Source organism: Leptopilina heterotoma, unplaced genomic scaffold (genome assembly GCF_015476425.1).
Source record: "Leptopilina heterotoma isolate Lh14 unplaced genomic scaffold, ASM1547642v1 Lhet_246, whole genome shotgun sequence".
Lineage (NCBI taxonomy): Eukaryota > Metazoa > Arthropoda > Insecta > Hymenoptera > Figitidae > Leptopilina > Leptopilina heterotoma.
The window spans coordinates 47,596-63,689 of NW_025110962.1; the positions used below are offsets into that span (position 1 = coordinate 47,596).

General features: G+C 23.7%; 1 protein-coding gene across 1 annotated transcript; it reads left to right on the top strand.

The window, feature by feature from the left end:
• The first annotated feature begins 4,510 nt into the window (after positions 1-4,510).
• Positions 4,511-15,373, top strand: LOC122503147 (leucine-rich repeat-containing protein 15-like). The gene is made up of 6 exons (XM_043613590.1): positions 4,511-4,953; positions 5,460-5,763; positions 6,109-6,337; positions 9,444-10,036; positions 10,708-11,128; positions 14,606-15,373. The coding sequence occupies exons 1-6, from the start codon at positions 4,753-4,755 to the stop codon at positions 15,252-15,254; spliced, it is 2,397 nt and encodes a 798-aa protein (XP_043469525.1). The 5' UTR covers positions 4,511-4,752; the 3' UTR covers positions 15,255-15,373.
• Positions 15,374-16,094: the final 721 nt, after the last annotated feature.

Here is a 16,094-nt window from a genome sequence, read left to right on the forward strand (position 1 = left end):
ATTAGTACCAATTTGATATTTTTTGTATAAACTTGATTCCCTTGGTACCAATTTAATCTTTTTGTTTATAAATGCTGTTTTTTGTACCAATTTTTATATTTTTGAACAGGCTTGATCCTTTTAGCACCAAAATGGCACTTTTTCACCAATTTCATCGTTTTCGTACCAATTTATTACTTTATCCACCAATTTGTTGCTTTTAGTAAAAACTTGATTCTCTTAGTACCATTTTGATAGTTTTCGTATAAACTTGATGCTTTAGTACCAATTTGATCCTTTCTTATAAATTTGATTCTTTTGGTACCGATTTAATTTTTTTAGTACCAACTTTCATACTTTTTTGATAAAATTGATGCTTTTAGTACCAATTTGATAGTTTTCGTATAAATGTGATCCTCTTGATACCAATTCGATTCTTTTCTTATAAATTTGATTCTTTTGGTACCAATTTTTTTTTTTCGTATAAATTTCATTCTTTTAGTGCTAATTTGATCTTTTCGTGGAAATTTGATTCTCTGGATACCTATTTTTATACTTTTCTTGTAAATTTGATTCTTTTGGTACCAATTTTTTATTTTTCGTATAAATTTCATTCTCTTAGTAGTAATTTGATCTTTTCGTGGAAATTTGATTCTCTCGAAACCTATTTTTATACTTTTCTTGTAAATTTGATTCTTTTGATACTATTTCAACACTTTTTTTATAAATTTACTTTTTTTGTTACCAATTTGTAACTTTTTGTTTGAATTCGATTCTTTGGGTAATAATTTGAAACGTAACCGCAATTTCTTTCTTTTCGAAAGAATTTTATAATTTTCGAACCAATTTTATACTTTTCTTACCAATCTCATACTTTTGTGTAGTTATCATAAACTTTTTTGGCTTCTCGAAATAAAAGGGGCAAAATTCATTCCGTAGGGGATGAATCATAAAAAAAACGCTCACACGGGAGGCGTAACCAACAGAATCTCCGGATTTGCGAAATCGCAGTAAAGGGGTTGGTTGGCATCAACAGGTAGAGAGACCATACTCGCGCCCACTTGGATAAGCCGCGGTTTAAGCGCCGGCGCTGGTTAAGCCGCTCACACCCTCCGAGGGTGTCACCCACCATCCATTGGTCCAGTTGGACGTGTGAAAAACAAACTTTGCCCTGCGCAAACACAAAACTTGAAAATTTCCTCTGCCTATCCCATAGGATTTTCAATAATAAAAATCCAACAATTTCCGTATGTTCAAAAAAAGTTTTTTAATTTTTCTATCGACAAAAACCTTTCATTACAAATATTGATAACTATTAAAAACTATTAGAAATTATTAAAAAAAAAAAATTATAAAACAATAAATTGAGTTCCTTTTTTCATTCGAGAGTTTAAAATTGAGTAAATAGAGTGGAGTGGATGGAGGATCGCGGGTACGATAAGGAAGTATAGTATTATAACAGTAGTTGAGGCGGAAAGGGGAAAATATCCGCATGGGTCAGCCAAGAGGGGCTTAGACGACCGAGAGATGGCCGCTCAATATCGGCTTTAGGATACTTGAGGTATTTATCTAATGTCTTATATTTTCCACTGTCCTGAACCATTCAAATTTCCATTTCTGGACAACTAAAAAATTCCATTATTTATCGAAATCCTTTTCTCAAAAATAAATCCACAATTCAATTTTGTCAATTTTCTTTTTCGCAATCTTTAATTCTTAAATTTTATATATGATTTCAATTAATTTCCAAATCTTAACTTCCATAACCATCGCTGGAGATACTTTAAATCGCCAAAGCTATACTGCACTGACAGCTCAAGTGCATTAAAGGAGATAATTTCATTGAAATTTTGATATTAACCTGACAAACTTCTTGAATTTTTCTCTTCTCTATAGAGAAGAGAAAAAATATATGAAAAATATACCCATTTTCTTTATTATATTATGCTTTTTTCTATAATAAATTTCTGTTGACTGATCTAAATTATGCAAATTTTCCTCCTTTTTTGTATAAAAATTAAAAAATATTAGAAAATTGTTAATTGTTAAAAAGTTACGATTAAAAAATAGAAGAAATACACTCATTTTATGAATAATTTTTAATTCTTAATAACAATGTTGTTCACAAACTTATTCTTTTATTTTGGGAAAAAATATCACTAATTCCCGTTTCTTAATATTTTTTTGTAGAAAATTTTCAATTTTCATAAGGAAATAATTGACATCATTTCTATTTCTTAATTACAATTGTTTTAATAAAATTCAAAGTTTTTTTAAAAATAAAGGAAAAAAATGTTTATAAATTCTATTTGTCAATTACAAGTTTTAATTGAAAATGAAAATTTTTTTTAATTTTTAGAAAATAAAGGAAAAAATTTTACTCAAGAAAATGTTCTGTTACATTTATTTACGAAGTTCTTTAATTGCAAAATTATTCAAAAACATCAATAACTTCTTTTTTAAATAAATATTTAATTATTATTAATTTTTCCACAGGAATTAAGATTTTCAAAAAATTTTTAATTCAAACTGTTTTGAAATTAAATAACTTTAAAAATATTGTTATTAAACATGAAGATGTCGATTGCTCCGATTCGAAGACTCGGAGTGATTGATTTCTTCATTTTTTATAATAATTAAAGATGTTCGAGAGATAAAATAATTATTTCAAATTATAAGAACATTGTTACCGTAACTTCTTGAAAATTATTTTCATATTCAATTATTATTTAAAATTTTAACTGAAATTCATTTTTAAATAAATTTTTATCATATAAAATTCTACGAGAATTCAATTATTTAAATACAAAAGTAAATTATTTTTTTGAATAATTGAATGTTTCTTAAAATTTAATTCGTCTAAAAAATTTTATTAATAAATTTTTAAATAATTGAATTCTTTTGACTAATTTTAATAAAATTTTTAAAAATAATTACATTTTTCAAGGAATTTGATAAAAATTGTATTACAAATTTTTGAAATTCTGCGATGAGTTTCATTATTTATGAAAATAATTGAATTCCTAAAAAAAATTTTATTATTTATGAAAATAATTGAATTCCTAAAAATATTTTTATTATTTATGGGAAATAATTGAATTATTGAGAAGAAATATATGAAAAATTAGTAAATAGTAGAATTCCTGTAAAGTTTTTATTATTTATGAAAATAATTAAACGTTTACGTACAATTTTATTAAAATTTTTTAAAAATAATTTTGTTCTTTTCTGTAATTTTATTAAAATAATATTGGGAATCATTGACATGTGGACAATCTTTGTAAATAATTGAAATTTCGTCAAGAATTTTATTAAAATTTTAGGAAATAATTGAATTTCAAATTCAATTTTTTGTTAAAAATTTTGAACATAATTGATCGATTTCTTCATTTTTTTTATAATAATTAAAGATGTTCGAGAGATAAAATAATTATTTTATATTATAAGAACATAATTACTGTAACTTTTTCAAAATTATTTCTTTATTCAATTATAATCTAAAATTTTAACTGAAATTAATTTTTAAATTAATTTTTTTTATAAAATTCTTTAAGAATTTAATTATCTAAATGCAAAAGTAAATAATTTATTGAATAATTGAATGTTTCTCAACATTAAATTCTCATAAAGAATTTTATTAACAAAGTTTTGAATAATTGAATTCTTTTGTCCAATTTCATTAAAACTTGCATGAACATAATTACTTTTTTCAAGGAATTCAATATTTATAATTGTATGAAAAATAATTGAAACGCTGCGATGAGTTTTATTATTAGTAAAAATAATTGAATCCTTGAGAAGAATTTTATTACTCTTGAAAATAATTAAATTTCTGCAATAATTTCTAACTTCTCTAAAATTAAATTTTTTTCTAGTGTTTTTACTTTTTAAGTAAAATTCTTCAATAAATCCATTATTTTTAATAATTTTTTAAAAAAAGTTCTTTCAGAATATTCAAATTCATTCGTTTACAATTCAATTTTATAAAATTTCAATTATTCGGAAATTCTGCAATTAAATATTTATTAAAAAATAAAAACTTGAAATAATTTCAATAAAAATCTAATTTAAATGCTTATTTTACGATAAATAATAAAATTTAAAAAATTCTTTTTCATTTCATGATTCTAATATCTTTAAAATTATTCTTGTAAAGTATAATTGTTTAAAATTAGTAGTCAACGACTTTAGTTGAAATGTAATGAAATGACTTCTAGAAATATTTTTTTTTAATTACCAGAAATATTTTTATTACAAAGCCACTTTCAATTATTAGTTATAAATTCCAACATTCAATTAACAAAAAAATCTTTTATTATTCAAAATCTTTTTTTTCAGAATAGAAATATTTTCACCACGTGTCAACGTCAACTAATAAGTAAATAAATTCCGATTTCCCGCCGACTTAAAAATGACAAAACGTCATAGGTCTTCCGTTATACGAAAACGTATTCATCAGATAACTAGTTATCTTGTTAAACAACGTGCCCGCGTTTGTTATCAAAGATAAGTCAGTAAGTTTCTGCTCTCTAGAGACAAAACCGCTCCCATTGAATTGAATTTCCAGTTTATTAAGAATAAGAATAGTAAAAAGTAGTCGTTCCTTTCATTTCTTTTTCGTGAAACATGTTAAATATCCTACTCTCTTATTTTCAATCGATGCAAAATTAAATTCGAAAGAAAAAAAAAATGATTATCAAATATTGTTATGTTGGAAGTGATATTTAGTGGGAAAAAATTTTCCAAAGAGGTGTTAATCTCTATTAGAAGAAAATGGAATTACTGCCAAAGGGATTATCAACTTATGGAATTAGAAAAATATCCCTTCTCTTGTATCTATTATTTTTAGTTTTATTAATAAACGCTGATAAATTGTGTCCTGAAAATTGTTTGTGCCACTTGGATCAAAAACCACGAATAATTACTTGTTCTGCTCATCAGTTGACAGAATTCCCTGTAAATTTGAGTCATCTGGTAAGTCAGTACTGTTTCGTCATCAAACTATATTTTTTATTTTATTTATTGACGTATTTTTTATTAGAAATATTAATTTTTTATTCGCTAACAATTAAATCAAAATTAAAATAAATTATTTCAATTTTTTCAATTTCAATTAAAAATATTTTTATAAATCTTATTTATTTACGTAATTGCTTTATTTGTTTACGTATTTACTTCATGTAGCATATTTACGTTTTTGTCCCATCAATAAATAAATAAAATAAAAATAAGATTATTTACGTATTAAATTAATTTCTTTATTTAAGAATTTTTATTTCCTATTCTTAAAATACTTAACGGTATTTGGGTATTTAATTTATTTATTTACTTGTTTAACTTATTTATTTGTGTATTTAATTTGTTTACCTAAAAATATACTCTTTTTTCAAATACATTGTTTATATGTAAATAAATTGTTTATGAAAATTAAATAAAATTAACATAAATTTATTTAAATTAATTTTTTTATTCCTCAACAGGTAGAAGAATTGGACGTTTCGCGAAATAATTTAACAGAAATTTCAGACGATATAAATCGTTTGAAAGAATTAGAGGAATTAAATTTAGAAGAAAATAAACTGACTTCATTGCCTGATAATTTAGAAGGACTGCAGAAACTACACAGATTACGTTTAAATGGAAATAATATTTTAGTACCCAGTGCAATTGCCTCATTAGGTCAACTGGGCTCATTAAAAGTTTTGCATTTATCCAATAATCCAATATCAAATCTCACTGGACTGGAGGTACCAAATCTTCAAGTTCTCGATGCTAGTCATTGTGGTACGTGAAATGAAAATTTATAAAATAAATAAATAGTGGAACATAGTCAAGGTTGGACCACATGTTCCCCTCAATGTAAAAAAAAGAAATAATAATGTTTAATTATTAATAAAAAATAAACATAATTATAAATAAAAAACTGACCATCAAGAAATTGAGAAAAAAAAATTACATAGTCAAGGTTGGACCACATGTTCCCCTCAATGTAAAAAAAAGAAATAATGTTTAATTATTAATAAAAAATAAATATAATTAAAAATAAAAAAAAATATCATCAAGAAATTGGGGAAAAAAATTAATTTTCGAAAATAATACTTAGAGAATCTTTTTTTTTGTATTTTTCAGAATTCAAAGAATTCGGCAGCAATTATCTGAATGGAGTTAAAAATTTAAAAATGTTAAGTTTGGCAGAAAATCCAATAACAATTATTGACCATCCAGTGAGTGAAAGTCTCGTCTGGTTAAATCTTTCCTATTGTAATTTGAATTTCCTGCGTTCTGACACTTTCAGAAATATTCCAAATCTTGTCGAATTAATTTTGAGGGACAATAAACAATTGACGTTCAGTACCAGGTAATTAAAAGACATTAATTTATTTATGGCTCAAAATTTCTAAAGCGTCACACTAATTTTTCAATAAAGATTTTTTTATAAATATCAATAATTTTATAGTATTTTCCTACCAAAATAAGACCCCAAAGTTCATTTTTCAAAATTTTAATTTTTTAAGAGTTATTTGTTTAAACAATTTTTACGCACATTATTGAAAATTTTTTCACATTTCTATTTGATGGTTTTTAATAAAAATTTGGTAGGAGTAATATACAATAATCAAACTTTCGAACAAAAAATATTTGTTAGATTTTGTTCATAATTTGTTTAAAATAGCAACAATTATTATAAACAAATAGAAATAAAATAAACTTCTCCGCCTAATTTCGTATTTTTTCTGGTCAATTATGATTCCCTGTTTTATTATGAGTATTTAAAAAAAAGAAAAGTTAGTATATTGCATTAGGTCAAAAGTTATTAATATTTTTGTGACCACGCTCGCTGCGCTCCATAGTGGGATAAAAAGATAAAATTTGGTTCAAATTAACTTTTAGACCACAATTTTTAACCAAATTAAATTTTTGTTTTATTTCTCCAACTCAGAACTAAATTCTAAAAAGATCAGTGAAAGTCGATTTTTTAAATTTTGTTTTATAAATGTTTAATGTTAATGTAATTGTAAAAAGAATGATTTTTTAAACTTTTTAATATATTTTAATCAACAAATTTTTTTACTTACTCAATGTTGCACACATCTTATGTCTGGGGGTGTGTAAGTAGTAAAAAAATTGTTTTTAAGCTTACAAATTGTTATAAACAAATTAAATAAACAATTATACTCTAGGCAAAGATATGACTAAAAATAATTAGTTGTTTTATAAATTTACTTCAGCTAATTGCGATTAAACTTTTTTTTAATGAAATTTATATTTTGCAATAATTTTTCTTAATTATTTAAACAATTGTAACAAACAATTGCACTGTAAGAATATTTTTTGGCACAAATGAGTAAAATTTTTTACAATTCTAGATAAATTCTAGGCGATTGAGGAGAAACTCCTAAATCGCCTAAAATTTATTCTTATCAAAATGTTATTTTCTAAATAACTTTATCATTTTTATAAACAATTACACTTTAGGCAAAGTTATGTATAAAAGAAATTTTTTTTATTAATTTACTTCAGCTTATTGCAATCTAATTTTTTTTTTAATGAAACTGATGTTTTGCGATAATTTTTCTTAGTTATTTAAACAATTTTAATAAACAATTGCATTGTAGAGACATTTTTGAGCAGAAATAAAATAAATCTTGAAAAGAAATTTAGCAAGCTTTATTTAAACAAGTTCTAAAAACGTTTAACTCTTTTATTAAAATATTTTCATCAAATTTAATTGTTAATGTTATTTATTTGTAAAAATAAGATAAATTGAAGAAAAACTTCGTTTTCATTAGAAGAAATTAACTGTATAATTTAATCTTATTTTATAAGACAGACGATTAATTTTTTACTAAAAATGTTTGATGAATATAATTGTATATTCAATTTGTTTATAAAAATGATAAATTTATTTAAAAAATAATTTATTTTCGATGATAATCTCTTAGCGGCTTAGAAAAAAACTAAATTATAAAAATTCGATTTATTTCTATCAAAAAATGTCCCTAAAATGCTATTGTTTATTAAAATTGTTTAAATAATTAAAAAAAATTATCGCAAAACATCAGTTTCATTAAAAAAGTTAAATTGCAACAAGCTGCAGTAAATTTATAAAAAAAATTAATTTCTTTTAGGCATAACTGCGCCTAAAGTGTAATTGTTTATATAATTTGTTTATAAAAATGATTAAGTTATTTGCAAAATAACATTTTCATGAGGATAATCTCTTGGGGGTCGATTATGTAACTTCACTTTCACTTTCACCTAAATTAATTTTCAGTTTCACTTTCACCTTAATTAATTTTTCCTTTTTTTTCACTTTCACCAAAATTAATTTTCACTTCCACTTTCACCATAATTAATTTTCACTTCCACTTTCACTTTAATTAATTTTCACTTTCACTTCCACATTCACCTTAATTAATTTTCACTTCCACATTCACTTTTGATTTTACCTTAGGTAATTAATTTTCACTTCCACTTTTACTTTTGATTTCACCTTAATTAATTTTCAGTTCCAATTTCACTTTAGATTTCGCTCTAATTAATTTACACTTCCACTTTTTTTTATTTTAAAATTTGTTTGAGTAAAATATTCAAATATTATACAGTAATTTTATATTATCATCAAAATATTATATTAAACTTACTTGTATATTCAATTACATAATAAAAAAAAACAAGGCTTCGGAAATGAAATTGAATGTTTACTGGGTCAAGCATATAAAATTGGATTATTTATAATAGCAATAATTTTTCTCCTTTTTATAAATAATATATATGGGTAAATTAAACATTAGACTCTCAATTTTATTTTAATGTGCATTAAAATTTTATTTAAGCTATTTTTAATGTAAAAAAATATCATTAATCATCGCGAAGTAATTTTAACGTAAAATTGAAGACAAACTTTGAACATTTTTATCATATACAAAACTGAAGTCAAAAAATATTTAACTAAATTTAAATAACTTCTAAGACTTTGAAATAAAAAACAATAAAAATTTAGTTTTCTTATAGAAGTCCTATTGGAGACATGTTAAAAAGGCTTCAGAGTATATCGTCAGGTGTTAAAATAACACCAGAATTACGTATAGATTTCAAAACCTATAAATTTTTAGAAAAAATAAAAATTCAAATAGGGTCAAAATATTTTCTGACCAATTTTTTGATGGCCATTGAATTCCTCTCAAAAATTACTATATTAAAATAATTTTATTAAATATTTAAAATATTTTCTTCATATAGTTGTAAATATAGATTTACCCTCCCCTTAGAAAAATAAAAATTTTGCAAAATCAACTTTGGGGTCATATATTCATACGAAAATACAATAAAATTATTGATATAAAATATAAAAATATCTTCATTGAAGAATTATTAGTGGTGGCACGTTTCAGAAATTTTGAACCTTATTTATTACAAGTGTAAAAAATAAACATTTTGTTCCCTTCCTTTTTACATTTCAGACGAGAGGCACTACGTCACAAAAAACTAAAACGATTAGATGTCACAAATTGCAATTTGGATCGACCAGGAATTCACGAATTACCATCCCTCACTCACGTTCAACTCTCGCACAATGGAATTCACATTCTTCCCGATCGTATTTTCGCCAAAAATCGTCCACTCACTCATCTTTATCTCGACAATAATCGAATTTCCCATCTAAATAAAAGTTCATTCAGTGGTTTATTAAATTTACGTATTCTCGATTTATCCAACAATCAATTGGAATTTATTCACTGGTCAATATTTCGGGACAGTATGATTTTGAGTGTTCTTAATTTATCATCGAATAATATTAAAATTATTGGCAATCTAACAACATCAGCGGTAACTGTGGATTTATCGTCGAATTTAATTAGTGAAATTTTTAGCGATTCATTGATAAATATGCCAAAACTGAGAACACTTAATTTAAGTGACAATATTATTGAGACAATTGTTCGTCTTGAATCAATGACATTGAGAATTTTGGAATTGAAACGCAATCGATTGGTGCAACTCACGGCTCTTATGTTTAAAGGTTTACCCGAAATTGTCAAAATTGATGTTTCTGGTAATTAATTGTTGATTTTATTCAAGGGTGTGATTTTTGTAATTTGACTTTGATTTTCTATTCGATATGGAGTTATGGACTTTAACTTTGATTTCCACTTTCATTGTTACTTACACTTTTTTAATTTTACTTTTTCTTTAACTTTGACCTTCATTTTGACTTACAAAGTAAAAGTTTAAAGTGAAAGTGAAGGTGAAGGTGAGAGTGAGGGTGAAAGTTTAAAGTGAAGGTGAAGGTGAAGGTGAAGGTGAAGGTGAAGGTGAAGGTGAAGGTGAAGGTGAAGGTGAAGGTGAAGGTGAAGGTGAAGGTGAAGGTGAAGGTGAAGGTGAAGGTGAAGGTGAAGGTGAAGGTGAAGGTGAAGGTGAAGGTGAAGGTGAAGGTGAAGGTGAAGGTGAAGGTGAAGGTGAAGGTGAAGGTGAAGGTGAAAATCGAAATTCAAAGTCAAAATCGAATCGACAATCAAATTGAAGTTACAGAATCGCACCATAAAATTAATTATTATTATTATTATTATTATTATTATTATTATTATTATTATTATTATTATTATTATTATTATTATTATTATTATTATTATTATTATTATTATTATTATTATTATTATTATTATTATTATTATTCGTTAATAAAATTGTAAAAAATCAATTTCTTTTACAATTTTTGTTTTTTAGGTAATCGTTTAACGGAAGGTCCGAATCCGTTAATTTTCGCTAACAATCCAGAACTAAAGGTGATTCATCTGGAGGACAATCCTTGGAGGTGTGATTGCTATCAATTGCATCCGATTTACACGTTCCTGATGCAATCGCCAGTAAAGACTGATATGGGTTTTTTAATTTGTCAAAGTCCAATGAATGTTTCGGGCTACACATGGGAAAGTGGCTGCTATGATCAATGGTTCGCTTCTCAGCCGTATAATCCGAAAAATAAGACCTGGGGTCTAGTGGTAATTAGTATTTTGACACTAATTGTTGCCGGTGGAACAATTATGTCCGTAAAGCATGCGATGAAAACGAAAAGAATTGCACGAAATGAACGTCAAATATTGGAGAGAGCTGAAGCTAGGGAAAGATTGAGACTACTTCAAAGAAGGTAAAAAAGGCTTTTTTTTAAAGAAATTTATTTATTTAAATTATTAATTAACTATAATAATTTGATAATTCTGTTTTTTATTCATTCATTCTTTCTATCCGCAGTGTGAAGTTAGTTTTTGTGTATGATTTTGTTATTTTTTTTTAAATATAGTTTGACACATCGAAAATAAACAGGTATTTTATCATGATTATAAACACTATAAAAAAAAAACTATTTTCAATTTTAGACGATTCCTTTTCGTTTGCAGCATTTTTTTCTCTTACATATGGGCACTAAATTTTTCCTTTCTAATTGAGAGGATTTTCCTATTTTATATTTTCTATTGAATGTCACTTTTTAAACAGTTTGAAGCTGCGTTCAGAAAAACAAAAAATAACTTAAAAATCTTCTTTCTAGTATAAATTTGTTTCAATTTGAGAGGAATAATTTCAATCGAAGAAAGATTAAATTCATCTTTTAGTTTAAAAGAATTTCAAATATAAACAAAAATTCCTTTTTTTTGTAAATTTTGCATATTTATATATTGGAAATAAAATGTAAAAATAATTGTTAAGCGCAATTTTTTTCTCACTTTGAGATTTTATTTATTTCGATGAAATAATATTAGAAATTAGAAAATTTTAAATTTCATTTGACTGATCTAAATTATGTAAATTTTTCTCCTTCTTATTTATAAAAAATATTGGAAAATTATTAATTTTCACAAGGAAATAATTTACAACATTTCTATTTCTTAATTGCAATTATTTTAATAAAATTCAAAGTTTTTTAAAAATAGAGGAAAAAATGTTTATAAATTCTATTTGTCAATTACAAATTTTAATTGTAAATGAAATTTGAAAATTTTGGAATTTTTAGAATATAAAGGAAAAAATTGAACTAAAAAAAATGTTCTGTTAAATTTATTTACGAATTTCTTTAATTTTAATATTATTCAAAATCATTATTATTTTAATTCAATTATTATTTTCAAGAATTTTTAACTAAAATATTTCTTCTAAATTAATTATTTTTAATAATTTTTCAAACAGTTTTTTTTAGAATTTTTAATACTATTTGTTTAGAATCCAATTTTACGAAATTTCGATTATTCGTAAATTCTTCAATTAAATATGTTATTAGAAAATAAAAACTTTAAATAATTTTTAAAAAATTCAATTAAACATTTTAAAAAAAAATTAATTCTACATAATTGTTAAAAAGTATGAAAAAATATTGAATTGTAATCTAAAATTTCAACTGAAATTCATTTTTAAATAAATTTTCATTGGAAAAATCTACGAGAATTCAATTATTTTAATACAAAAATAAATAATTGTTGAATAAACGATTGTTTCTTAAAATTTAATTCTTATAAAGAATTTTATCATGAAATTTTTAAATAATTGAATTCTTTTCGCGAATTTGAATAAAATTTTTAACAATAATTACATTTTTCGTGAAATTCGATTAAAATTGAAAAACAAAATAATTGAATAATTTAATGATCATTAAAATAATTGAAATTCTGCAACGAGAGATTTATTATTTATGAAAATAATTGAATTCCTAAAAAGAATTTCATTATTTATGAAAATAATTGAATCCCTGTAACAAATTTAATTATTTATGAAAATAATTGAATCCCTATAACAAATTAAATTATTTATGAAAATAATTGAATTACTGCGGAAAAATTTGTAAATATTTGAATTTCTGTGAAATTTTTATTATTGATGAAAATATAATTAAATTATAGTAAAGATGTTTAAGATTGTTTTTGTCAAGAATCCACATTAATTATTAATATAATTAAATGTTTGCGTAGAATTTTATTAAATTGTTTTTTAAATAATTGATGAATTTTTTCAGATAATTTTATTAAAATAGTAGATATTGAAAATCATTGAGCTGATGAAGATTTTGGAGAATAATTGAAATTTTGACATGAGTTTTGTTAAAATTTTGAAAAATAATTGAAATTTTGCCAAGAATTTCGTTAAAATTTTTGAAAATAATTTAAATTTTGTCGAGATTTTTTTTTTTTTTTGAATTTTTAAACAAAATTGAATTTCTGTAAAGAATTTGATTACTTTTGAAAATAATTGAATTCCTAAAGAGAATATTATTATTTATGAAAATAATTCAATTATTGCGAAAAAATGTATTAAAAACTTGGTAAATAATTGAATTCCAATGAAATTTTATTTTTTTAAAGATAATTGATATTTTTTTACGAGAATTTAAAAAAAATTTTAAACATAATTGAATTTCTGCAAAAGATTTCAATATACTTTTAAAAATAATTGAGTTTATGCAACTTCTCCAAAATTCATTTTTTTAGTGTTTTTAACTAAAACTCTTCTTCTTTTAAATTTCTAATTAAATTGATTAAAAATTGAAATTTTAAAAAATTTTAAATTAAAACCTTTTGAAGTTCATCTATTTGTGAAAATTGTAAACGCAACTCTTTTCAGTAAAAATATTTAAAGTAAAATTATTCATTGAATAATTTGCAATAATTTTATGATAGTTCACTGTAAAAAGAAACATCTTATTTTAAAATACTTTGGTGTTTTAAACGTTTTAAAAGTGACTACTTGTTTTTGCAATATTCTTTAAGAATTAAGTTATTTGAAAAGAAATTATTGTCAGAAATAGAAAAAATTTAAGGTTTTGTATTTGAATTCGAGGTAATTTCATAGTTTATGAGAGAAACAAAAAAGACACAAAAATTTAGAATTTCCCTATGAATTCTAAATATTTAATTTTTTCCAGTATACTTTTAATAAAAATCCCTGACATTCCTCTGAATTCCCTGTCTCTGAATATTTGATTATTATAGTTATAATAGTATTAAAACTATATTCCAATTCATATTTTATTTTTATGAAAAAAAATTTGAATTAAAAATTTTTAAGTTCTACTATTTTAAAAATTACTATTTTTATTTAAAAAAGTAAGTAAGAAGTTAGTGCGCAAATTGTTGCTAGTTTTCTCTAATAAATTAAATTACTAAATTTTTTTTAAAGTAGTACTTATTACCAAGCAAGAAAGTACTTATCTTATGGTTTAATATCTATAAAAGAAAATATTTATTGATACTACTCTCTAAATCTAAATTAGTAAAAATTTTACTATCTTGAATTAGTGACTGACTTAGTAAATTTTACTAATAACTTAGTAGAAATTACTATTATTATTAGTAAAATTTACTAAATTAGTAGAAATTACCATTTATTAGTAAAATTTACTAAATTGGTAGAAATGACTATTTATTAGTAAAATTTACTAATTCAAAAGCAAAAAGTCAGTCACTAATTGAAATTAATAAATTTTTGATGATTCAATTTTAGAGAGCAGTGTTGAACTAGTGCGGTCGAATCAGTATTTTTTATTTTTTATTATTATCATCATCATCAGCTTGAAATTAAAATTTATCAATATAAAATTTTTGTTATCATCAAAAAGTAAAAATAAAAAAATTATCAACAGGAATCAGCGTCTCGAGGAAGAATTAAGAGGCCAATCATCAGAACCAAGAATCCATCCAATGGAACTTATCGGCCCACCAAGTTATGAGGAAGCAGTGCAAATGCCCCGACTTGCACAATCGCTGGACAGACTCGATACAGTATCAACGGAAAATGCAGCAGTCACGAGAATTTTGGGATCAGTCGATAATTTACGAATGAAAAAACGACGACCCAAACGTCCAAGAAAAAGAACATTGAGTGATGACAATTTAGTTCGAAGAGAGGAACGTCGTGCGGAGAGAATTCGAAGAAACATATCGAGAACAACAATTGTCAGTATTTCATCAAATCAAGAACAATCGTCCGAATTGATGGCGAATAATGCAGAAAATTCCGGACAAATTCCAATAAGAAGCGATACAGATCAGAGGGAGACTGATTCGCCAAAAATTAAAACAAGACCACCAACGCCAATGAGTAAAAAGAAGAGGAGAATTGTTCTTTCCAAAGCTGGAACATCAACGGACGATGAGGATTCGGATATTCAAAATTCACGTCGTCAAAGGACGAGTATAATTAGAAGTGCAATTAATTTACCGAATTTAACTCGCGAACCTCGAAGTGGTTACAATCGACCATCTTCAACGACTGACAATGCGAGTCCTTGAGAATTATTTTCAACATTTGTTTCAAAATGGAAAAATTACTAAAAAAAAATAAAAATAGTTTGTAAGAGAATTTATATCTTTTTTTGTTACGTTAATAAATGGCGATTTATTACTGAAAAGGGAAATTTATTTTTGAAGTTCCGTACAATTTCTTTTTTACTAAGTCCACAAATTTATTTTCACTTTCACTCCTGCCCAAATTTTATTCTTATTTTTTTTTTTACTTTCAAAGTAAGAATAAAATTGAAAAAAGCCATTAAAGTGAAAAAAGAAATTTTGTCAAAGTGATAATAAAATTGAAAAAAGCCATGAAAGTGAAAAAAGAAATTTTGTCAAAGTGAAAATGAAGACAGATTTTCATTTTCGTGTTAGTTTTTTTTGTGTATGCTTTTGTAATTCCTTTTTTCAAACACATTAAATCACATATCAAAACTATAAAGTTTTTAGATCTGAGAATCACAATTTTTTCATGTTTATTATACAAATTATAAAACTGAGAAATTTAAAAAATTTTTATAAAATAAAAGTAAGAAATTTTCATAATGTTGATTTTTCAACAATATTTTTTGGATAGAAAAATTTTTAGTTTCTTTCAATAGAAAAATTTATTTAACTTCAGTTTTTAATCACAATTTTTAACGAAATTATTATAAATTAAATTTAGAAATTTATAAAAAAAAAATTTGAAGACTTTCTATTTTATAATTACAATTTTTATAAAATATCCTGTTCTTCTTTTGAAAAAGCAGAAAAATAAATAAATTTGGAACGTTTATATTTCTCAATCACAATTTTTTTAACATATCTTCCGTTTTTTTTGTAACAAATAAAAAATATTTC